Source organism: Artemia franciscana, chromosome 20, assembly GCF_032884065.1.
Source record: "Artemia franciscana chromosome 20, ASM3288406v1, whole genome shotgun sequence".
Taxonomy (NCBI): Eukaryota; Metazoa; Arthropoda; class Branchiopoda; order Anostraca; family Artemiidae; genus Artemia; species Artemia franciscana.
The window spans coordinates 24,990,169-25,017,061 of record NC_088882.1 but is presented as its reverse complement, the minus strand read 5'-3'; the positions used below and the strand labels follow the sequence as shown (position 1 = coordinate 25,017,061).

General features: G+C 35.9%; 1 protein-coding gene across 4 annotated transcripts in view; it reads right to left on the bottom strand.

Moving 5' to 3' along the window:
• Positions 1-10,147: 10,147 nt before the first annotated feature.
• The window catches only part of LOC136039951 (mitochondrial Rho GTPase-like), a 72,237-nt gene continuing 55,491 nt past the window's right edge, over positions 10,148-26,893 (bottom strand). For all 4 annotated transcript variants that reach the window (XM_065723957.1, XM_065723958.1, XM_065723960.1 and 1 more), the window contains exons 9-12: positions 19,897-20,160; positions 18,076-18,288; positions 16,221-16,414; positions 10,148-10,332 (exon numbers count right to left, since the gene is read on the bottom strand). In XM_065723957.1, the coding sequence (XP_065580029.1) occupies positions 10,206-10,332; positions 16,221-16,414; positions 18,076-18,288; positions 19,897-20,160 (798 nt within the window). In that variant the 3' untranslated portion in view covers positions 10,148-10,205. The remainder of the gene's footprint in view (positions 10,333-16,220; positions 16,415-18,075; positions 18,289-19,896; positions 20,161-26,893) is intronic.

Sequence of the window (26,893 nt, the reverse complement as noted above, 5' to 3'; positions counted from 1 at the left end):
CCTTCTTTTGAATTTTGTTTTTTAGTTGAAGCTTTGATTGATCCTTGATAGATCACGTTTCTACTCTTGTCATAATTACCAGAGCAAACTGCATTAAAAAGACATTTTCCCAATTTTATGGTTCAAATCTGGTGGACTTATTGGTGTTGCAGTCTCTTCTGATTTTCCAAGCACTATTAAACGTTGAAATGGCCCCAGTAGTCGTTCCCATGCGTAATCTGGCATGTGTGTTGACGTTTCTAATTCAATGCCGGTTTCAAACCTGCAATGGCCAGTTTGAACTTCCCTCAACATTGGTTTCCCTCCCCTTTACTTTGGTTTACAACAATATACGTCTTAAAAACTAAGAACTAAATTTTATTGAAAAAAATTCCATATGCAGCTATGTAATTTTAACACTTAATAGTGCCAAGTCCGGAAACAGGAACGTGTGTGTAAAAACCAGCAGAAAAATTAGCAACAAGAGTATAATGGGGAACGCTCCAAAAAGCGTTACCTTTTTGATTGCTGTAGCAAAAGACAAACACTGCCATTTATTGGCAATATACTGGGTAAACAAAGTGATCGAATAAATTAAGTAATTTAAGGATAAAGCCCTAGCATCTTTTACCAAATAGGAATTGAAAAAAAATGTTATATGTCTTTTAGTAGCTAAAAATCTAAGCTATGCATTAATTGGTTATTGTTAAAACTAGTCAAGATTAAACATTTAAAAATATTAGTTGACTTAACCACAAAAACAACTTTTTTGAAAGACTAAGAATCCTATTTTGTTATGCTTATTTCTTTATTGTTTTTATCACTTATTACTTAAGTTTGAATTGTAAAAAACAAATATTAAATTTATTCCTTTGCTTCAGACGCCATGATGAAAATCTTCAAGACTTGATGCATTTTAAGTGTCATAATGTCATTCGTCAAAAGATAAGTGCTAACATTGGGGGTTTTAACCCCCTTTGGCTTCATTTTTTGATAATATAGCTTCATCCTTTGAAATTGGATCCAGCCAGTATAGAAGAAACATCCACAGATTACATTTGAATTTTTATGAACGAGAAGCATTGCCAATTTACCGAATTAGTTGATTTTTTTTTTTTTCCACTGGTCTGCGTGACAACCAAAAACAATCGCAGAAAGTCCCGGTTTTCGTTTACGAATAGACCTAAAACCGCGCCAGGGGGCAATAATTGTTTTCATTTTGATGTCCTTGGTACTTCTAGCAATTTGATCAATTGCATGTGTTTAGTGAGAAAAAGTAGTATTTACTGTAAAAGTTGTTCATCTGAATAGAATTGCAAAAAAGCCAAACAGTGTCTTTTTTGCAATGAAAACTACAAATAAAGCAGTGATCAGGGATAAACAAGGTTAGGAGAGATCATTTGGTAGTTTCTACCCTCATAATATGAATCTTATTATTGCATACTTTCGTAAACATGAAAGAAAAAGGTATTATTTTTTAAACAGGCGACAGATAAAGCAGTCCTGTATTAAAAGGTCCAGTAACTGGTTGCTTGATAGAAGTGCAAGTTTCGTGGACATTTCGTCCGCAACTTGTATGCTTAATTTTTAAATAAACTTTCTAGGGCATATAATACAGCTTTACATTCCAAACTTGCCCTTAATACTTGTGAGTTTGAACAAAAAAGGAAAAGAGCCTATTGTAGCATAATTAGCATCAAACCGTAGTAGTACTCACCAGCAAATCCATTAAATTTGAACCTAACAAGCCCCGTTCTCTGAGAAGAACCGAGGGTGCTTTCATCACAAAAGCAGTGGGACCATCCAAATAAGGGAAAATATCGTTGTTATTATGGCGACAGAAAAATGTACGATAACAGCTGATACTGGCCCCAGAATTGATCCTTGAAGGACAACATAATCAACTTGTGAAGGTAAGAGCATCAGTAGAAACTATTCTAGGACCCCTTGGGGTCAGTTAAGCTATCGTAGGGGGTTAATGGTGTAACTCAATAACCTCAACCAGAGTCGAGCCAGCTCTAAATGGGTGCCTGGAGAAATCTGGAGGGAAAACACGGAAAATGTCGGATGATTTGCCCCCAACCACGCATTGCACTCCCGGCCGAAGACATTGAATCAGGAGATAGGTTCAGTACCCGCGAAACGCAGAAAATAGATCATCACGCGAAATTTTTTTTTAAAGAAAGTTCTTTTATTATGCAATTATTATGTTTATATTATTACTAGCTGTTGGGGTGGCGCTTCGCGCCACCCCAACACCTAGTTGGTGGGGCGCTTCGCGCCCCCCCAAGCCCCCCCGCGCGCGTAAGTCGTTACGCGCCATATTAGTTATGCGCCATTGTAGTTGTGTCCCTGTGTCCCACCTGTGAATATAGATAGATTTATATATGTGTTTCAAACTACGTAAAAATTGCGAATAAACAACATTCTTGGCTTTCCCATTGTCTGTGCATATACAAAGCCGTATGTACTAATAATGACGTCATATGCAAACGCTCTTTTACAAACAAACAAACATGCATCCACACAACTCGTTTTTATATAGATAGATAGATAGATAGATACAATACAAATTAACTGCGTAAAACTTGCGAATATACAACATTCTTCGCTGTCCAATTGTCGCTGCATATAAATACATTGTCAGGTTTACCGACCCTCGAACATGCAACGTACAATTGTCCATGGGAAAAACAATCAGTATTAAGATCTATACCACATTTTTCTAATGATTGACCTTGAGCTTTGTTAATGGTGATTGCAAATACTAATCGAATTAGGAATTGCAATCTTTTAAATTGAAAAAGCAGATCCGTTGGAATCATGGGAATGCGAGGAATAAGAACAGCCTCACCCTCATAAGGCCCTGTCAAGATTTTGGCCTCTATTAGGTTTTCCATTGTTTTTTTTTACGGCAAGTCGCGTGCCATTGCAAAGCTTTGGTGGGTTGATATTTCTTAAAAGTATTATTGGTACGTCTATTTTTAGTTGTAGCACGTGTGGTGGAAACCCTGAAGGATCTATGGAATTTAAAAATTCAGATGGATAATTAACCGCTTCATTTGGTTCCAAAACTGTGTCGACTGACTTGTAAAGGACTGCCTGGTCTCGAATCTTGGTCAAAACAATATTGTTGATTTCGTGGACGTCTATATTTTTGGGTGCGAGAATCGCTCTTTCACTTAGCCATTTATTATTTTTATAATTTTTTAGAATATTCGGAAATACTTTTTCAATCAATTCATTTTTGGACGTCACTAAATTACAGAAATCAGCAGGTAGTTGTATACGTCCTGAAATTGAGTCTACTGTTTGACCAGAGTCATCGTTTTGCAATCGGACACGCATATTTGTAGTTAATTTTAATATTTTTACGTGTGCCCATAAATTAGAATTTTTTAGGCAAGCATTCATTTCGTCTGCAGGAGTTAAACTACGTAAAAATTGCGAATATACAACATTCTTGGCTTTCCCATTGTCTCTGCATATACAAAGCCGTATGTACTAATAATGACATCATATGCAAACGCTCTTTTTACAAACAAACAAACATGCATACACACAACTCGTTTTTATATAGATAGATAGATAGATAGATACAATACAAATTAACTGCGTAAAACTTGCGAATATACAACATTCTTCGCTGTCCAATTGTCGCTGCATATAAATAGATTGTCAGGTTTACCGACCCTCGAACATGCAACGTACAATTGTCCATGGGAAAAACAACCAGTACTAAGATCTATACCACATTTTTCTAATGATTGACCTTGAGCTTTGTTAATGGTGATTGCAAATGCTAATCGAATTGGGAATTGCAATCTTTTAAATTGAAAAGGCAGATCCGTTGGAATCATGGGAATGCGAGGAATAAGAACAGCCTCACCCTCAAAAGGCCCTGTCAAGATTGTGGCCTCTATTAGGTTTTCCATTGTTTTTTTTTTACGGCAAGTCGAGTGCCATTGCAAAGCTTTGGTGGGTTTATATTTCTTAAAAGTATTATTGGTACGCCTATTTTTAGTTGTAGCACGTGTGGTGGAAACCCTGAAAGATCCACGGAATTTAAAAATTCAGATGGATAATTAACCGCTTCATTTGGTTCCAAAACTGTGTCGACTGACTTGTAAAGGACTGCCTGGTCTCGAATCTTGGTCAAAACAATATTGTTGATTTCGTGGAAGTCTATATTTTTGGGTGCGAGAATCGCTCTTTCACTTAGCCATTTATTATTTTTATAATTTTTTAGAATATTCGGAAATACTTTTTCAATCAATTCATTTTTGGACGTCACTAAATTACAGAAATCAGCAGGTAGTCGTATACGTCCTGAAATTGAGTCTACTGGGAGCTTTCCGTTTCCAATTGTCAGCAATTGATCTGAAAATGTTTGACCAGAGTCATCGTTTTGCAATCGGACACGCATATTTGTAGTTAATTTTAATATTTTTACGTGTGCCCATAAATTAGAATTTTTCAGGCAAGCATTCATTTCGTCTGCAGGAGTTGATCTAGGTATTATAGGTAATGTTTGCCTGAAATCTCCCGCAAGCAATATTAATGTGCTGCCAAAGGGTTTCGACTTCCCTCTCAAATCTTTCAAGCATTGATCCAGAGCCTCGAGCGATTTTTTGTGTGCCATTGTGCACTCATCCCAAATAATAAGTTTGCATTGCTGCAATACTTTACCCATCCCAGATGATTTGGAAATATTGCACGTGGGAGTTTCTGTAGAATGCAAATTCAGAGGCAATTTCAAAGCGGAATGAGCAGTTCTTCCAACAGGCAGCAACGTTGCGGCTATTCCGGACGACGCAATTGCCAACGCTATATCATGTTTTGATCGAATTGATGCCAGAATCAGTTTTATCACAAATGTTTTACCAGTACCTCCTGGCGCATCCAAAAAGAAAATTTCTCCAACGTTGTTATCGACACAATGCATTATCGTATCATAAATGTCTTTTTGTTCCGACGTTAACTTGGAAATGTTATTTTGTACATACGACAATAGATCACTCGTACTGTAACTTTGTTCACGATCCAATTCTACACATGTCGAAACAGCAGCGATACGGTTAGGTGAAGGCATTCCCAAATCCTGAAGAGGTTTGTTTGCCATACGTACGCACAAATCTTCTATAATAACTAAAGTGTAGCTATAAATTTCTGATGTAAAATCAAAAGTCATATCTGACGTCTCTAACTGTTTTCGATGGAGTATATCTTCGGACATTTTTGACTTATATTTTTCCCATAACTCTGTAGGAGCTGATGGAGAGCAAGTTGTTAAAATGATGCCAAACAATGCACGAATTTGACTTGGGGTTGACGTTTCGCACGCGTCATTGATGCAGTTATCCCAGTGTTGGTCATTCTCCAATAAATTCAGAGCTTGGCATGCACAACGGTAAGTGTCATGTATAGTACCGTTTACAGTTCTCAAATACTCAAAGGATGTCGGACCGGGTACATTCACCAAAAGCAGGCGTAGAAAGAAGCATTCATGTTGATTGGGGTGAACGGTGTAGAGTCTTCCTATCGTGGTATCTTTGAAGATGGTAGGTTGGCCGTCGACTGACTTACCCTGTTTTCGACGTTCAAATACTTTATTTTTAGTATTCCACGTGTAATACGAAGGCACTTCAGTATACAGCAGTTTTTTTGCAAAAGAATCATTTTTGCAAAGCGAAAAAAAAAAGCTGTTAATGTTGTATCACCGTCAAAGCAAAAATGACGACAACTAACTTCATGACGTCAGTCAACACAGAAACATGACGTCACCTGACAGACAGACAGACACACAGACAGACAACTTATTTTTAAATATATAGATTATGTCTAATTGATGAAACATTGCAGTGTTTGTAGTTTTTAATATTAAATTTAAATAGTTAGCCTCTTTTTTGCAAAATTTAACTTGAGTTAATTAAATTAAGTTCTATATTTACAGGATCGTCTTTACATATACGGTTTTTATGGCACTTGGTATTAACCAAGTGACATATAGCAATCGCAAATTCTGTCGGTCTGTCGATCCCAGTTTTGCTACTTTAGGCACTTCCAGGTCAGCTAAGACGATGAAATTTGGCAGGCGTATCAGGGACCAGGCCAGATTAAATTAGAAATAGTCGTTTTTCCAATTGGGCCATCTGAGGGGGGAGTGGGAGGCCCGTTAATTCGGAAAAAATAGAAAAATTGAAGTATTTTTAACTTACGAACGGTTGATCAGATCTTATTGAAATTTGATGTTTGGAAGGATATCATGTCTCAGACCTCTTATTTTAAATCCCGACCGGATCTGGTGACATTGGGGGGGATTTGTGAGGGGGAAACCTAAAATCTTGGAAAACACTTAGAGTGGAGGTATCGGGATGAAACTTGGTGGGAAAAATAAGCACAAGTCCTAGATACATGATTGACATAACCGGAACGGATCCGCTCTCTTTGGGGTAGTTGGTTTGGGGGTGGTTGTAATTCTGACAAAATAAGAAAAAATGAGGTATTTTAACTTAAGAACGGGTGATCGGATCTCAATGAAATTTGATATTTAGAAGGATGTCGTTCTCAAAGCTCTTATTTTAAATCCTGACTGGATCTGGTGACATTAGGGGGAGTTTGGGGTGGGGGAACCTAAAATCATGGAAAACGCTTAGATTGGGGGGATCGGGATGAAACTTGATGGGAAAAATAAGCAAAAGTCTTAGATACGTGCTTTACATATTTGGAACGGATCCACTCTATTGAGGGGGGAAGGTTAATTCTGAAAAATTAGAAAAATGACGTATTTTTAATTTACGAAGGAGTGATCGGATCTTTATCAAACTTGATATTTAGAAGGACCTCGTAACTCAGATCTCTTATTTTAAATCTCAACCGGATCCAGCGTCATTGGGGGGGGGCAGTTGGGGGACCGGAAATCTTAGAAAATACTTAAAGCGGAGAGATCAGGATGAAACTAGATGGGAAGAATAAAAACCTGTCCAAGATACGTGACTGACATAACCGGACAGGATCTGCTCTCTTTGGTGGAGTGGGGGGGGGGTAATTTTAAAAATTGAGGTATTTGTAACTTACGAAAGGATGACCAGATCTTAATGAAATTTGATATTTAGAAGGATCTTGTGCTTTAAAGCTCTAATTTTAAATTCTGACCAGATCTTGTGACATTGGGGGGAAATGGAGGGGGAAACCGGAATTCTTGGAAAACATGGAAATTGGGGTATTTTTATCTTACGAATAGGTGATCAGATCTTAATGGAATTCAATATATAGAAGGAATTCATGTCTCAGAGCTCTTACTTCAAATTCGGACTAGATCTTTTGACATTGGGTGGAGGTGGAAATCTTGGAAAACACTTGGAGTGGAGGAATCGGGATGAAGCTTGGTGGATAGAAAAAGCAAATGTCCTTGATGCGTGATTGAGGTAACCGTACTGGATTCGCTCGCTTTGGGGGAGTTGGGGAGGGGTTCAGTGATTTGGCGAGTTTGGTGCTTCTGGACGTGCTAGGACAATGAAAATTGGTAGGCATGTCAGGGAGCTGCACAAATTGACTTGATAAAGTCATTTTCCCAGATTTGACCATCTGAGGGGCTAAAGGGAGAGGAAAAATTAGAAATAAATGAGGTATTTATAACTTACGAGAGGGTGATCGGATCTGAATAAATTTTGATATTTAGAAGGGCATCGTGACTGAGAGCTCTTATTTTAAAACCTGACCGGCATTAAGCGTCTGATTTTCCTTTTAAATCAATCTATTGATTCTTAGAATTGTGTTAGAGTTCATACCATATGAGCTCTTGGCTCTTAGCTCTTCTTGCCTCGTCACAAGTGCCATATGAGCTCTTAGCTCTTGTTTATATATGTAGTTTAACTTTAGAGTATTAAAGACATCAAAATTTATACATCTTTTGCCCCATGAACGCATCTTAAGTCTGTTCATATTTGAATGTGGTAACTAAGGCTAAGTAAGTTGGTGCCATGTGTTTTAGCTGATTTTTTCACTAACGGTTATCTTATAAATTCCACCAAAAAATAAATAACTGCATATGGACTGGTCTTTTAATTGAAAATTGAGTTACTGTCCTTTTTATGGCACTTGGTATTAACCAAGTGTCATATAGCGATCGCAAATTCTGTCGGTCTGTCTGTCCCGGTTTTGCTACTTTAGGCACTTCCAGGTAAGCTAGGACGATGAAATTTGGCAGGCGTATCAGGGACCAGACCAGATTAAATTAGAAATAGTCATTTTTGCGATTTGACCATCTGGGGGAGGAGTGGGGGGTCGGTTGATTCGGAAAAAATGTATTTTTAACTTATGAACGGGTGATGATCTTAATGTAATTGGATGTTTAGAAGGATATCGTGTCTCAGAGCTTTTATCTTAAATCCCGACCGAATCCAGTGAAGGGGAAGTTGGGGGGGGGAACCCAAAATCTTGAAGAATGCTTAGAGTGGAGGGATCGGGATGAAACTTGGTGGTAAAAGTAAGCACAAGTCCTAGATACGGGATTGACATAACTGGAACGGATCTGCTCGTTTTGGGGGAGTTGGGGGACGGTTAATTCTAAAAAATGAGGTATTTTTGACTTACGAAAGAGAGGTCGTATCTTAATGAAATTTCATATTTAGAAGGAGCTCAAAACTCACATCTCCTATTTTAAATTACGACCAGATCAAGTTTCATTAGGGGGGGGGGGACCGGAAATTTTGGAAAACGCTTAAAGCGGAGAGATCAAGATGAAACTTGGTGGAAAGGATAAGCACAAGTCCAAGATAGGTGACTGACATAACCGGACCAGATACACTCTCTTTGGTGGAGTTCGGGGGGTAAGGTAATTCGGAAAAATTATAAAAAATGAAGTATTTGTAACTTACGAACGGGTGGATGGATCTTAATGAAATTTGATATATAGAAGGATCTTGTGCTTTAGAACTCTCATTTTGAATCTCGACCAGATTCGGTAACATTGAAGGGAGTCGGAGGGGGAAACGTGAAAATCGAGGTATCATACGAATGGGTGATCGATCTTAATGAAACTTGATATATAGAAGAATCTTATGTCTCAGATTCTCCATTTTCAATTCGAATCGGATTCGGGGACATAGAGGGTTGGAGGGGGGAACAGAAATCTTGGAAAACCCTTAGAGTGGAGAGATCAGGATGAAAGTTGATGGGAAGAATAAGCACAAGTTATACATACGAGATTGACATACTTGGTACGGATCCGTTCTCTTTGAGGGAGCTGGGGGTTGTTAATTTGGAAATATCAGAAAAATCGAGGTATTTTTAACTTAAGAACGGGTGACCGGATCTTAATAAAATTTGATATTTAGATGGAACTCATGTCTCAGAGCTCTTATTTCAAATCCCGACCAGATCTTTTGACATTGGGGGTAGTTGAAGGGGGAAACCGGACATCTTGGAAAACGCTTATAACGAGTTTGGCGCTCTAATCTTTTTAATTTATTCTAGTTTTTATAAAAACTAGAGATTTTTTTAGATAACACTTTAGAGTAAGAAAAGTTAACTAGAACGATTGTACAAATACCAAAGCCTCAAATGGAAACAGGAGATATAGTTTCTGCTAGGAAAGAAGAAAGAATAAAAATCAGTTTGTAAGTATTTGGATCGATTAGGATTCTTGCGAGTAGCGTTAAGCTAAATTGGGATTGCCTGTCGTAACTATTTTGAAAATTTTCCAATTATTACGGCGGGTAAGATTTACATGACGTTCAAAAGTGAGACAGGTTGGCATGCTTCCTTTTCTTAGCTATAGTTACTCTAAGATCTTTTATTCCAATGACAATATCCAAAAGACATTTTCAATGAAAATGTCTCCCCCAAAAGATATTTTCGAAGCATAAGGGGCGTGGGGGGGGGGAGAGGACAAACAATCTAAAGAACACATGCCTCTGTGAGCTGGAATTAGGTTATTTTTCTAGGGGGGGGGGGGGGGGAATGTAGACTTTGTCACCGCTGCTGCACCATCAATTCTGTAAATATTAAAATTATTTTTATCCTAAATACTACAATTTTAGCTTATTTTATCACCCTCAGACATTCTGCACAGGGAGCTTGCCCCCTCCCCATTCACGCCACAAAGTAGCCCTACACATCCGAGTATGAGCCTGGTGCAAAGGATAAACCACACTTAAGACTGCGCTTCGCAAAGAAGATTAAACGTGTAATTTACTAATACTATTTTATATAAGAAAAGCAAGCTAGCTAGACTGGCGTAAGTGTTTGACTAACAGGAATGAAATTAGAATTGCTGCCGTAGAAAATGCGCTTATCTTGAGCAACGAGCCAAAAGATACGGACTGGAGAATCTTCAACTTTCTGTTGTTTCTAAAATAAGAAAAGTATGTGTAAAACATTTTGAATTTGTATTGAGTTATAAAAAGCTAGGAAAGCAAAACAAATTCTGAGTTGCAGATAATCTGATATTTAATCAAATAAGATGACAAAGTTTATTATAAGTCCAAAAAAAGAAAAAGGGAGGTAGATGGAAATACTGAGCAAATTAGAACACTAGAAAATTTAAAAATAACTCGCTGGGGAATCCAGCGTTCACATAAATTTGGCAGTGCACAAATGATCTATTGACTATGAATTCAAACAATCCACTGTCAGTCGGTAATTTTAAATAAATAACCACAACCAGAATTTTAAAAGGAAACCACTAGAGAAGGTTCTTTGTAAGGAAACCTTGTAGAAAATAAACGAGCGTGTTTTTGGGCCAAAATATCTACATATCTCTTAAGCGGTAAAAGGTGAAAATTTCGCATGGGATCATACAACGGAGAAGTTCCTATGAAGTTCGCCCTTTTGGGGGATCAGGACACAATTTCTGATGGAGAAAAAGAGGATGAGGAGTTGCGTAATTTTTGTCATTAGGAAATCCAACAAGAGATTTCCTGTAAGGATTAAGTGAAAGTAGATAATCGGAAATTAGTTTATTTTTTTATTTGGAAGTTTCTGGTGGTGGTGGTTAGTGTTTTTTTCAATCGTAGTGTTTATTGTTTGCTTTGTTTTCATATGTGTGATTTTTATTTATTCATTTTAATTACTCATGTTTAGTGTATTGTTGAAAAGAAGGAAAAAAGATGAATACACCAGGAATTGCAGGAAAAGATGGGAAGACGCTGAAGTATGTACGAAAGAATACAGCATTTTATGACCTTCGCAGCATTTGCAGATGAAGACCTGCCAATCGAACTTGCGATACACAGATGGATGAAACAGAACGGTTTTCGAAAAGAAAATTTGATAAGCATCGATGCGTCAAGTTTGAGGGAGAAGCGGTCCCTAAATACATTTCGTCAGCACACCTGACAGAAAGAAATGTCAGTAGCTGAACCAAGCTTGATTGGAAACTTGATAGGATTCTAGTACTGCTTTTTACTATGAAACTTTACTTTTTACTGCTAAATGACACCTATGGCGTGGGAAGAGAGAAGGTTCATAGATTCTTTTCATCACAAATTCTAACATAACAGGCGGTCAGATATCAAAATGGGAAGGAACCAAATGTGAAGTAAACGAGCAAAAGATAAAAAGTGGGAAAGTAAATGCCTTTTTAAACCCAACATACATTAATAACATGGACTTGTTGCTAGTGATAAACATACATTGAATCTTGAAGTAATACAGCTATTTGCATTTTAGACAGTAGAATGATTTTGTTTTTTGTTTTGCGAGCGTTTTAATACATTATAAACTTACAGTTAGGAGTTACTCTTTTTATGTAATTGATTCTATTGAAACTTCAAAATTTTGGGACATCCAGCATGATTAACCGATCAAACCCTAGAAGCGGAAAATATTTAATAAATTTGTGCAGAACCACTGAATTAAGAAGCATTTTAGTTCATTAACATTCCTAAAACAAATAGGTTGTTGTTTTAGCGCAATTTTGTAAGCTATTAAAAGTTTACTATTTTTTTGTATTTAACCTTAAAGCTATCATATTTTCTGCAAGGAAGCGAATCTTTGTAGTTTTGCGAAATATAATGAGCTCGGTGGCAAGACATCCTTAATCCTTAAAAAAAATATAAAAAAATCATAAGTATTTTGTCATACCTGACTCTGGCAAATAGCATCCAAGCAGCTTGAAAACAACTACAAAAAATCATTGCAAGACAGGTAAGATCACCTTAACATATTTATATATTTCGCAATGGATTCATATAGCAGTTGGTGGGAGAGTGAGCGAGAAATAGGTAGGGTTCCAATAGCCTCGACAAATCAAATTTGTCTTTCTAATTTAATTAATTTATTTTTGAAAAAAGAGCTACGAATATAACGGATCCTGTAATAAGATACACTATCCCATGGGACTAAATATGACATTTTTTTTTTGGAAGTTTATAGTGTTCCTTATGGCCTGAATCTTCCCATTATTTCTATCTTTTTCTAATTAAGTTTTCTTAATAAAACAAAATACATGATAAAAGCGAGAGATCTCGATACTTGTTCAAAATATAGTTGAAGATTGACCGAATTCTGACTCGACTAACCATTCACACAAGAGAGGGATTCTCAACTCAGCAGAGTAACTAAGGCTATTGGCCAAGTAGGACAATTTTTCTATCATTTGTCACATATAAAATCGACCAGTTAGCTATGCCCGATGATAGTCGTAAAGGAAGACATGGTACGCCAAAAAAGTACAATGCAGAAAAACTGCAAAGAGCAATTACAGAGAGACGGCAGAGACAATAAATTTTGAAAGGGAATTTTAGCTAGAAGTGAATGCAAATTCCAATTAAATGCGGCTCCGGGAATCAATACTGGAGTTGTAATATGCGAGTTTTCCTAGATGAACCTTGTATTCGGGAATTGGTTTTGATACAGTAAAATAAAAAGAAACTTGAAGAAGAGTTACAATTTTTATGGCCGCTTATTCAATGTAATTGATGTACAACATAAAGATAATGTGGGGGCTTGTCCTTTAGCTAGGTTTTTATGGCACTTGGTACTAACCAAGTGACATATAGCGATTGCAAATTCTTTCGGTTTGTCGGTCGGTCTGTCTGTCCCGGTTTTGCTAGTTTAGGCACTTCCAGATAAGCTAGGATGATGAAATTTGGCAGGCGTATCAGGGACCAGACCAGATTAAATTAGAAATAGTCGTTTCTTAAATTCAACCATCTGGGGGGGAGTGGGAGGACAGTTAATTCGGAAAAATTAGAAAAAATGAGGTATTTTCAACTTACGAATGGGTGATCGGATCTTAATGAAATTTGATATTTAGAAGGATATCGTGTCTCAAAGGTGTTATATTAAATCCCAACCGACATTGGGAGAATTTGGAGGGAGGAACCTAAAATCTTGGAGAACGCTTAGAGTGGAGGGATCGGGATGAAACCTGGTGGGAAAAAAAGCACAAGTCATAGATACGTGATTGACATAACCAGAACGGATCCGCTCTCTTTGGGGGAGTTGGGAGGGAGGGTTAATTCTGAAAAATTAGAAAAAAAATGAGGTTTTTTTAACTTACGAAGGAGTGATCAGATCTTAATGAAATTTCATATTTAGAAGGACCTCGTAACTCAGATCTCTTACTTTAATCCCGACCGGACCCAGTGTCATTGGGGGAAGTCGGGGCGGGGGGAATCGGAAATCTTGGAAAATGCTTAGAGTGGAGAGATCAGGATGAAACTTGGTGGGAAGAATAATCACAAGTCCAAGATACGTGGCTGACATAACCGGACCGGATCCGCTCTCATTGGGGGAGGGGGGGGTGGTAATTCGGAAAAATTAGAAAAAATGAAGTATTTTTAACTTACGAACACGTGATCAGATCTTAATAAAATTCGATATTTAGAAGGATTTTGTGCTTCAGAGCTCTTATTCTAAATCTCGACCAGATCCGATGACATTCGGGGGAGTTGGAGGGGGAAACTGGAATTCTTGGAGACCGTGAAAATTGAGGTATCTTTATCTTACGAATGGGTGATCGGATCTTAATGAAACTTGATATATAGAAAGATTTTATGTCTCAGATGCTCCATTTTTATTCGAATCGGATCCGGGGACATAGGGATTGGAGTGGGCAAACAGAAATATTGGAAACCGGAAATCTTTGAAAACGCTTAGAGTGGAGAGATCGGGATGAAACTTGATGGGAAGAATAAGCACAAGTTCTAGATACGTGATTGACATAATCGGAACGGATCCGCTCTCTTTGGGGGGGGGGTTAATTCCAAAAATTAGAACTTATGAGGTATTTTTAACTAGAGAACGGGTTTATCAGATCTTAATGAAATTTGATATTTAGGAACTCATGTTTCAGAGCTCTCATTTTAAATCCCTGCCAGATCTGGTGACACTGGGGGGACTTGGAGGGGAAAACCGGAAATCTTAGAAAATGCTAAGAGTGGAGAGATCAGGATGAAACTTGGTGGGTAGAATAAGCAAATGTCGTAGATACGTGATTGACGTAGCCGGACTGGATCTGCTCTCTTTGAGGGAGTTAGGGGGTGGGGTTCAGTGCTTTGGCGAGTTTGGTGCTTCTGGACGTGCTAGGACGATGTAAATTGTTAGGCGTGTCAGGGAGCTGCACAAATTGACTTGATAAAGTCCTTTCCCCCGATTCGATCATCCGGGGGGCTGAAGGGAGAGGAAAAATTAGAAAAAGTGAGGTATAGGAGTGGGTGATCAGATTTTAATGAATTTTGATATTTAAAAGGACCTCGTGTCTCAGAGCTCTTATTTTAAATCCCGACCGGCATTAAGCCTCTGAAATTTTACACGAATTTTGACTAAAATTTTACATGAATTTTGAATAAATAATCTAAATAATGAAAGGCCAGAGTACAGCTAAAGACAACTGACAGGCGAAATCCAGCTTTTTAAAAAAAGCTATTATAAAAGATTTGCACGTTCACAGCGGAAAAGAAATTTGATTCTGCCTCAACGTGTTTCTTTTGATTTATAAACAACTATTGTCAACGAATACTTCAATAGTAATATTTACAAGAGATACAGTTGAGTAAGTGCAAGTCCATCAACAATTATATCTGTAACAACATCAGGAATGCAAGACTATTTGTAAATGAAGAAATTTCACCATTTATTTTGAAATCCACAACGTCGTTGGATAACTCTTAAATCCCTTTATTTTACAAACATTGAATTGTGTCTTTACAGTTTGGTAGGTTTTGAACTATCATGTTTTGAATTTCTGATTGTATGCTTTTGAATTCTGAATTTTTTATTTTTGCATTTTAGTCCAGTTTGATCGAATTTAGGTAAATTCGAGTGTAAATTCAGCTGTATTATTGGGGAACACAGTATAATAACAATAATCAAAAAAAAAGAATTGACTAAACTGTACACTATTTGGCAACACAGTTAAAAAAAATGCTATATGCACAATAATATATTATTTGGCAGAAGTTATATTATTTGGACATAGAAAAAAAGGAATATTCGCACATTATTCTAGGTATAAATGTTAAATAGTACCACACTTTGAAACATACTTTGCTGATTCGAACTTGTATTTTGTTTTAGGTTTCTTTTTAGATTTCCACACAATTTCACGGTATACGACCCCCACCATCGATTGTTAGCAGCAAATGGTACAACAAAAACGCGTTAAAAATCTGCCTTTTCCATTGTCTTACGGCATCTGTTTAAGCAAATAGCATAGGCCACAAGCAGACAAATAGACTGTTAAAAATATTGTCACTGAAAGTATCTAAAGCCTAATCAATTTATAACAATTGAATTGAAAAAAGGAAGTTAGAACAAAACATGCTCTGCTTCTACGAAAGATAATAATACACTTTATCTAATAATTTTACTAACTATTGCTTTATTTAGGTGATTTCCACAAATTATAAATTTTTGATAAAATACTGCTTTATTTATGAGATCTTCCAGTTTAAGCTTCTGTTTTAACTTTCATTAGCCAATATTTATATTCCCATGCAGGATATTTCCCATGTATGACGAAAGAAAGAGAGAAAAAAAATATGTTTGCCTACTATTCGTTGCAACAATAAGAACGACAAGAATAATCATTACAAGCCAGTCTTTTCAATTATTGTATGGCTTCTTTTTAATCTGGAAAAATTAGAAAAAGTACAATCTAATGTAGTGTCTTACTATTTTTTTTTTCGGGTTAGGGGAGAAGTGTGCTTCCTCGTCAAATGTGTGGAAGAATGATTACAATAAAAATAATAAGAAGAATTCGATGCAACTAAAAAAAGTTCTGAATTACTCACGGGAAGACAGCCATTGTGCAGAGTTTGACGTAGAGATCTTTGTTGGCTTTGATCGAAGTGAATGATTGGGGTGGCAGAAGTTTATATTTCATGCAGAAGGCATCTGGCTGTAACAGATAGTCTTGCCGGACAAGCGGAAGGTCAGATTTGGAGCCGACTATAAGCACCGGAATTTTCGTTTCACTGAAGTAACGCTTGAAAAAAAAAAACAACAAAATATTAGGTTAAAATCGTTGAAGAAAAGTCAAATCTGACGCAGATAAAGTAAACATTCGGGAAGAGGGCGGCCTCTCTTCTAAAATTTCAGGAATCATAATACTTTCTAATATTGCTCATATACGTCACCTATTCTTGTCAAATTTTCCCTCTCTCCCGAAACTAAATTGGCACCATTTTACTTTCAACATATAATCGGCATTCGATATAACAGGGGTCAGGGGGCTTGTGATGTTTTAATCATGGCATTCAGTATCAATGGTACTAGTACTGTGCATTAATTTCTTACTTCACAAAAAATTATCAAGGTTAATGTGAACTCCTAAAGATAGTCAAAGAACAATTATAGCCTCTCTTCGTACTGGAAAGGCTCCACTTACGTTGAAGTTATTTTTGTGAAAAGTAATAAAAACAAATATCGTTACTTAGTCAGTGTAGAAAAAGGGCTTTAATATCTGTTACTGGAGCCGATGAAGGTACAAGACTTATAAAAATGCTTTTCTTTTCTTCTTTTTTTCTATTGTACATACTACCAGCTTCGCTCAGTGAAAAGAAAGACAGTTTTTTAATCTCTTTCGAAAAACAACTTTAATATCATTTTATTCAGCAAAACTTTATGCATATTTATGCCCATGTTTCTCACGGCGTCAACTCTTATAAAAGTACGAGAATTCATAATGTTTAGCCCGTTAGTATAACAGAGCGTCAAACTCACGTAAACACGAGTATATACAAGTATAAACACATACCTTACTTTGTGCATCTAGAGAATAGATATGGAGACAACATGGAAATTTCTATGGAATAGAAAAAAAAGGCAACAGTTTTGCAGTTCCATTGGATAGCTTAGAAGTATTTACTTTTAATATATTTACTGGATGCTTTATACAGAAGGACACGAGGAGGAACAATAAATATAAAGAAAAAATTAAAAAGACTCGTCTTCAAAATGGGGTAAAAGATAAAAATAAGTTTTTGTCGAGAATTTATGAATATAAGTTAAGACTAAGGGGCGCAAACAGATTGAGTTCAACTTAACTTTTTAACTCTATCCTCAACTCACCCACCTTTTTAATTCGTGCATTTTATAACTTAGATCAAAGATATCAATGTTACGTGATGCCCAATCTGTTTTGCGCCCCTCGTTTTCACTTATATTCATAGATTCTTGAGAAAAAAAAAATGAAAACGCGTGATTTTTTGTTATTATTATTTTTGACTTTTTAATTTTCTCTAGGACAAAATCTGTCTTACCTAAAATTCGAACCTAAGTTGCCAAAGGCTAGTGTTCTAACCACTGTGCTATCAAGTGTTGTATATTATTGTTTATTCTATACTTTTAACTGTGCCCAATCACCCGTTTATGTTTTTTTTATTCATACCATGGGAGTATGCAAGAGAGGGAATTTTGACGTTATATTGTTGCACTCACGTCAGAAGTGCATATATTGATAAAATTTGGAAGTAATTTTGGAACATTCGGATGTGGTCGAAAAATAGCTAAGAAATTAAACAAATTTCTGAGACAAATAAAAAAAATTGACAAGAAGTCAGTGAGCTAAGGAAACCAGTTACTAAAACTCGTTTGTCCAAAACGCAACACATTACTCTAATAAGACTGCCAAAATTTAAAACTTACGAGGTACAGCTTGGCAACGTGTTCAAACGACTTGGGCTCCGTTCGGTCGTAGACGAGACAAGCCACGTCACAGTTAACCTGAGACGGGGACAATGTGTCCGTTAAGTTGAGAATATCTATATCATGTAGGACAAGGTACTTCTCCGTTCCGTGTACTAGTACAGTGTTTATGACGTAGCTGGAATAAGCACTTGGAGGAATGCCTTCCAGATCCTAAAACCAAAGAAACTAATTTAAATACTGAATTAATAAGTAAACGAATAGACATAGAAAAATGTGAAATTATAATGTATAGGTGGAAAATATAAATGTATGGATGGGGATAAATTTAATATAATGTAATAAAATTTAATATAATACATATAATATCTTATATTAATATAAAATATAAAAATATGCGGATGGCGATTTGAAAGTAGTAAGGCCATATTTGACAGTATGTACCCAAAAAAAAGAAAATTTTACAGAATTTGCTTTGTAACCTCTTCTAATACTTCAGATGAGCTCTTTACATTTTTCAAAAACACTTTTCTAATTCAAATTTCCATGCAAATAGACATAGAAAAATGTGAAATTATAATGTATAGGTGGAAAATATAAATGTATGGATGGGGATAAATTTAATATAATGTAATACATTTACTATTTATATATTAATGATACATATAATATCTTATATTAATATAAAATATAAAAATATGCGGATGGCAATTTGAAAGTAGTAAGGCCATATTTGACAGTATGTACCCAAAAAAAGAAAATTTTACAGAATTTGCTTTGTAACCTCTTCTAATACTTCAGATGAGCTCTTTACATTTTTCAAAAACGCTTTTCTAATTCAAATTTCCATGCTAATTTCTAGAAAATATTTTATTTCTTCTAGAAGTCGCCTTGTCTTAAATTCGAATTATCGCGTTTTATCCTTCAAAAAAAGAATACATTCTAACAAGAGCGTGATGGCAGAATCGATTCTACAAAAGGGGCTGCAAGAAAAAACAAGGGCTTTTTTTTATGAAAAAAGGGTTTTGTTGATGTCGTTAGTTTCATAGCAATATTTTCTTAGTTAATATACGAAACTTTTAATATTTTGGTATAAAATCTGAACACATCTTTATATTTTGTATTTAATTTTGATGAAAAAGGCTTTTTTTGATGAAAAAAAGGGTTTTGTCGACGTCGTTAATTCCATAGCAATATTTTCTTATTTAATATGCGAAACTTTTAATATTTTGGTATAAAACCTGAACACATCTTTATATTTTGTATTTAATTTTGATGAATAAACTACAGATTATTTAGGGATTTTCATCCTTGCCTCCTTTCTCCTATCTCTTTTTTATTTTCTCTTTCTTTCTCTCTTTGAAAAGTGTTCAGTATTGTTTGGCTTTTTTTTGTGACAAAGGAAACGCATCTATTCTCACTTCTCTGTCTACCCATTGTACTTATTGGTTGAAGGACCATGCAACGGAGATCCGCACTGGTGGTTTGGACTATCGAGTCTAGTGCCACACCCTTTACCTTTACCTCTCCTTTACTTTCACCTCCTTTCAATAAAAACAAGTTAAAATTGAAAGCTATATATCTCGACAAATAAAAGAGTATATGGATTACTCCATAAATCTTGATCTTTCTAAAACTATGATTACCTGTCACGAAGCCAGGCGATACAAACACTTGCATGCTCTATCATATAAATGCTTCTGGGATCTCTGAAACTTACAGCTATGTAACAGTAAATTTACCCAAGCTAACATCTCAAAAATTTATTGCGTGCAAAATTATTCAGGGGAGGATCGTTTAGCCAGATTTTAAAATACGTACAGTCCGGGATCGATTAATGAGTCCTTGGCAGAACGATGATTTTCCAGCTCCTCGAGGACCAATAACGTGACACTTGAACACGTTCCTTGACGTACTTCTCCTTTTTAAATCCTTTTCTTTAGGTTGTGTTATTGTCAAAGCAGTCATTTGACTTTCGTCTGTGGTGTGATATCCATGGTATGCCAAAGCTTTACAAGTCGCTCTGGCGTTAAGCAGTGTTGTTAACACCCATCTGGCTAGAAAACCACTGACTGTAACTAATCCCTGAAAAAAATAGCATTAGGTTAAAAAACGAAAAAATGGAGAACCTTAAAAAGTAAATTAGTGTGGTTCCAATAGGATTAAAATCACTTTAGTTAGTCGTAGTCAAGGTAACAGCACTGAATTAATAAATAGCAATGTCTCCCATATATTATAAAATGTAGAACGCTTGGTCGTATTAAGTTGGGAAAGGGTTCATTCCATTGCGCATTCTGGGTTTTAGCTCTCTTTTGAAGGCGAAATGGAGACCAAATGGTATTCAGAAATCCCTTCAACGTCTCGAGTGCCTTCACAAGCTTCTACAACCCCATGTGAAATTAGAGTCACCAAATTTCGTTAGTGTATACTTACGGAAACAGTGCAACATATCCATCATAATCAATTTCCAATAGAAAGATGATACTTTACACCTTGCAGAATTTAGAGCCTTACAAGGGTTATCAATCTGTATGATTGAAAGGAGACTTGTAACGACATCCAACCTGTTCTCGGGTTTTTACAGTTGAAAAATGAAACACTTAGGTATCATCTCAACTCCCTTGGGAGACAGTACGTGCGATTAGTCTCTGAACCCGTTATGTCAAAAGTGCACAAGCTCCACCTCTAGCACCTTTTCGTTATGATCGCGGTATGACTATTCTAAATCAGAAAAAGCAAGGTCCACGAATAATGTTTGATTTTCACTGTAGTTGGTATTTCAAAAACAGGATTCAGATTTTGCTGAATACAAATTTCAGGTTACTTTCGCAGCATAGAATTTCCAAGTCAAAACACATTGATTAAATATTTCAAAGTAAAGTTTGATTTTCATAGAAAGTTCCTCAGGCAGGTGGTTAAAAATCTAAGGCTAAATGTATAATCCCTGATGGTGGTTAAAAGAAGTTATAAATAAATATACTTTGTTAAGGAACTTCTGTCAAAAAAAGTAAAGTACATATTTTAAAAGATGTATTTCATTTTCATCAGAGTGGGTACTGGACTCTAATCATATCCCATCACAGTGGATAAGATTCGGTATCAGTTATAAATCCTAAGCTAATTTCAGGAAATACATGTCCAAAATAAACAAAAACATATATAGTAGGATGTTCAGAGATCGCGTTTTGACTTCACCCGGTTAAAGTTTAGAGTGTATGAAGTTTTTCATTACATATCTAAGACTTATTTACAAAGACAGAAGTGAAAGGCCAAAACACATTAAATATAATTCAAAAACAGTGTTTATTCAAAAAAAAATAACAGCATAATTGAACAACTCAACATATAATGCTGCACTTTGCTTCTGTTATTTTAACGATTATTATTCTCTTTTTATTCAATTTAAAGATACTGTTTTTACCAATAAATTATTATTTTAACATTTACTTTTTGGAAAATTACGCACAAGTAGATTTCGGGAAATGCTTAAAAATTATCGCTCGAAGCCTACGAGTGAGTGGAAGTTCCGATTACATACAGAAATTTGTTTTACGTAACGTTAAAATATGCAGTTATGTATTTTAGTTCTCAGATAAAAAAAAATTACGAACATTCCTACAATTAATGCAATTACTACTATAAATTATCATAGATAAACGGATAGAAATTAAACTGAAAACACGTTTTCAAAGCTGATTTTACAACCGAAGTAGAGAGAGATATGAAAACCTGAAACGACTCGAAACATTCATGTAATAAGTCAAACTCAAAACAAATAGAAACTACTATGGATCAATAAACGACAGGAATGATAATTTTTGGCAGAAATTTATCAGGAAAGGTAGAAATAATACTAATAAAATGAAACAGAAATAATAATTGACAATAAAGTCAAATTTAAAACGAACATTAATGACTACACATAAGAGCTGGGCTCGTGCCCACTTCGAACCCGTAAAAACAAAACTTTCACTTTGCTGCCATCTAAACAGATTGCTTCATAAGTTGCGAACAGACGCTTTAAAGTCTTATTTAGCTATCAATTTTCTTTACTTTCGAATAAAATGGAGCAAAGCAAATTAACGAAAATAAATGGTTATTTTTTTTCCTTTCATTAGTAGATCTAAATCTGATTGTCGGAAATGTGGTTGTTTTTTAGAAAATGTTCACTTGTTTTCTGAAATTTTTAGAGGCATTTTCATCTTCTTAGACTGTTTTGATAAAAAAAAAAAAAAAAAAATAGGGACAGACACTATTCAAAATATGTAGTATTTTCAGTAAATCGTAGATGGCACTATAACCTTTAGATTATTCTACTTAATTACTATTGGTTTATACATCATTACCAACGCGGTACAACCGTACCCTCTTTGGTACAATTTAAAGGTCCTGATACAAGCCAATACATTTGAAAATTTTGTGGTACAATACAAAATCTCCACTTCATTTTGTTTTTATTTGCTGCTTTCTGACTTGGATATCTGTTCAAGTTTTAGTTTGTCGAAAATTTTCTTTCTGTGTCAACAGATTTTTAATCTGCTGTTCCAATGGTAAAAATTGATCTCTTGCAGTACAGTTTTAGTCCGAAAATTTGTACATATTATCTTACAGCGGTGGCAATGCTGTTTATAACCTCCTTGAAATTTTTTTATCTAATTCTACTATTTGAGCAATAATAAAAGCTACTTTAAGCTCTATTTCTCATCAGATTTGGCTTCCACAAAATTAATAAAATAGGTAACTCTAGGCGGGCTTGCCTTTCTAAAAGCTAGCAAACAAGTATTGGTCCAATAAGAGAGTCATACTTACTCCTGCCGTTCAACCGTGCCATTTAACCCAACACTTGGAAAACTATAGTTTCTATGACTATCTTAGTTCTATGACTATCTACCTTAGTTCTACCTAGGAATGACACATGGACGGGTGATAGAAAGACTAATCTATTAACAAATGAACTGACATCATTTTTATACAATCCTAATAAGGGCTTATGCTAGATTTGCCTCTCACTCAGTCGGACTATATGTCTTGACTTTTTCTACAGTTAGCCATCGCTTGATGCCCACGACTACTTGATTTTAATTCAGGTCCGTTGATTTTGAACTAAAATCAAATAGTTGTGGGCATCAAGCCATGGATAATTGTAGAAAAAGCCAAGACACATAGTCCGATTGAGTGATCAGAGGATGACTGGTTGAAAATATGCGAAGAGCTATTCCCACACCTACGAATACAAAATCGTTAAATTTTAAGCCCCTCAGAGAATATAACACAGAAAAACACTCCTTCCACACCCACCGCTGTTCAAAACTTCTGTCACCTCCCGAGAAATCCGAAAGATATTGAATCTATTTTCGCGTCTCACCTTAAGTTATAGTTGCCTTTTTAAGATCAAAAAATTGGTGGGCAACTAGGCCTCTTCCCTTGCTCCTTTTTTTCTAAAAATCTTCCGATTAAAACTATGACAAAGCCGTTTAGCCAAAAAAAATTAATAAGCAAATTTCGTTGTAATTATTTATGTGCGGAGAGCCAAGATCAAAAGATGCATTAATTCAAAAAAGTCCAGAAATTAAAATAATAAAAAAACAAGTTTTTTAACTGAAAGTAAGAAGCGACATTAAAACTTCGAACAGAAATTACTCCGTATATGAAAGGGGCTTTTCCTCCTCAACGCCCCGCTCTTTACGTTAAAGTATTTTACTGTTTTAAAAAGTAGAGTTAAGAGAAAGAGTCAAACTTTAGCGTAAAGAGCGGGGCGTTGAGGAGGAAAAGCCCCTTTCATATACGGAGTAATTTCTGTTCGTTTTACGCTTTAATGTCGCTCCTTACTTTTAGTTAAAATAAACTTGTTTTTTTTATTTAATTTCAATAAGAAACCATAGTTTAGCTTGTTATTTACATTTTAGAGAAACTTTTCAATATTTTTTTATCCTGACACAAATAATGTTGTTTAATCTGAGTTTATACCTTTTCAGTTGACCTGAAAAATAAAACCCAATATCATTACCAAAAATTGTATTTATGCTTTTTGACAACCTGGATACTCTTAGGCTCTTTTGATCTATTTAAATCTTAAGAACAAAGTAGTAATAGTTGTTGCCCCGAAAGTTCCAAATTAATACCCCTAGTCGTTCTCAATACATTGCTGAGGTTTCTTATTGGCAACCATGCATACAGTGCCTTTTGATTTAGTTTTAAAGCAAGATTTAATTTTAAATCATAATGGACCAACTGCATAATTGAGGGGTGTTGATATACCCAATATCCCTAGAGACATAGATGCTGGACTATTTTATTATGCTGAACCAAATGGCTGTCTAAAAATTTTGATTGGATGTGTCTTGAATACGAATAGGTTTGGGAGGAGGGCTACTTACCCTCCAATCTCACTTTACTCTTAAAAAGGGCACTAGTACTTCTAATCTTGGATCGAATTACCCCTTTAAAAGTTTCAACAATTTTTCTAGCTATTATAGAGCGGCACTGCCTATGATATTGCTTATATGCCCTTTGAAAACCTGCATGCATAGTTTTTTATTTAATTTAAACTCCCCCTAAACGAGATTCACCTTAATACTCTTAGCGTCATTAGTCAGAGCAACTGTAGTGGTAGTAATCATAGTATGTGCATCACCTTTTGGTGGTTAGAACTTCATTCTCATCAAGCCCTGGAAATTTTAACTCAATACAATTAGCCGTTACTATGACATTGCTGATATATCCTTTTGATAACCTGTATATTTTATATACTTTAATGATTTTCATCGTAATGCTCTAAGCCTTACAAGGAATCGCAATATAGGTAGTAGTTGAAGTAGTAGTAGCATTAAACGTAGTACCGGCAATAGCATTAGTAGTAGTATGCACATATTGCCTTTTTGTCAATTGATTTTCCACTTTAAGCATTTTCTGAAAGTTCCAACTTAATGCTCAAATCCATTCTTGAAATTCGCTGTATACGCTCTTTTGACAATGTGCATGCACGTATTTATAATCATGTCTTTTGATTTAGTTCAAATTTCCCCCCACTATTTTATATGTAGTACTGTGTAGTAGTAGTAGTGGAATCAGTAGTATTGGTGGTAGTTATAGTGGTAGCAGTAGCGAACAAATATTACCTTTTTGGTCAATTGATCATCTCCCTTATCATTTCCCGAAAGTTCTAAATTAATATACCCAGTCATTCCTAAGGTACGCCCTTTTGACAGCCCGTTTGCACAAAACGTGTTTTGATTTAATTTAATACTCCCCTCAACCTTCTCTGAACGGCTCACCTGAATATCCTTTCTCGTTTTGAAAGTAAAGGTCAAACATACATACCTTCATCAGGAATGTTTGTCGCATGTAAACAGTGAACGAATAGCCTAACTTACAGCCCTTGTTCTGAAGGTTGTGAGGGGGTTGACATCTCCAAAGGCATACTTACAGGATCTTTTAATAACCCTGAAGAAAGTAGACATACGAAAATTTTGATTGGATATTTATTTTGGAAAATGATGGTCATGGGAGGGGTGGGGGTCGGTTGCCTTCAATTCACTCTTGACTCTTAAAGAGTACTATAATTTCAAATTTCAAATCAATTGAGTCCTATCCAAAGTTTATACGACCACACAATCCATAAAATCCTTATATGCTTTCGGGGAATAGCTTAATACCCTCACTTCCAGGCTCTGAGGAGCTATTTCCACCCTTGAGGGGCTTTTCACATGATCTTTGGACTATTTTGAACAAAATGCCTATCTAAAAATTTATATTGGATGCATTTGGGGAAAAAAGACTCTGGGTAAGGCTAGTTGCCTTCCTATCACTTTTCACTCTTAAAAAGGATGCTAGGACTTCAGATTTCCAATTGAATGGTCCAAATACAAGGTTTATACAGCCACCCTTTCTATCAAAGCCTTATATGGCCCCAAGACATAACTTGCAATCCTTGCCCCGAGTACTGTTGGGGGGGGGGGTCATCCTCAAGTACATCCGTTCTAGAAATTTAAACTATGATGAACAAAATAGGTATCTCATAATTTTGACCGGATGTGCTTTGGGAAATGATAAGCGTTGGGGGTGGGGGAGGGCTGGTTGCCTTCCAATCCCTTTTGACTACTAAAAAGGGCACTAGACCTTTCAATTTCCAATTCAATGAGCCCCCTCTGAAGTTTACGGGACCTCCCTTTCCATGAAAACCTTATGTGCACCCAGGGCGTAACTTACAACCCTTGCTCTGGGGGCTCAAGGGAGGGGGGTTAATCTTTAGACATAATTACCGGACCTTTCAACTACGTTGAACAACTTGGCTATCTCAAATCTTTGATTGGATGTATTTGGGGAAATGATGGACGTGGAGGGGTAGGGGGTAGCTGTCCTGCGATCATTTTGACTCTAAAAAAGGAAACTAGAACTTCTGATTACCAATCAAATGACCCCCTTCCGAGGTTTATACGACCAATTTTTCTATAAAAACCCTATATACCCCCAGTGTATAAAATATAGCCCTTACCCTGAGGGTTGTGAGGGGGGGGTTGTCATTCTCAAAGACATAATTTAAAGACCTTTCAACTACGCTGAACAAAATGGATATCTCAAAATTTTGGTTGGGTGTATCTGGGGAAATGATGGACGTGGAGGGTGGCTGGTTGCCCACCAATCACTTTTGACTATTAAAAAGGGTACTGGCTCTATCAATTACCAATCAAATAAGCCCCTTTCGAGATTTCTACGACTATTCCTTCTATATGATGTGCCCTGGTCTAAAAAAGTAAAAAAATAACTAAAAAATATATATATATATAATTTGTGCCCAAATTGCTCTTTACTTAGGCAG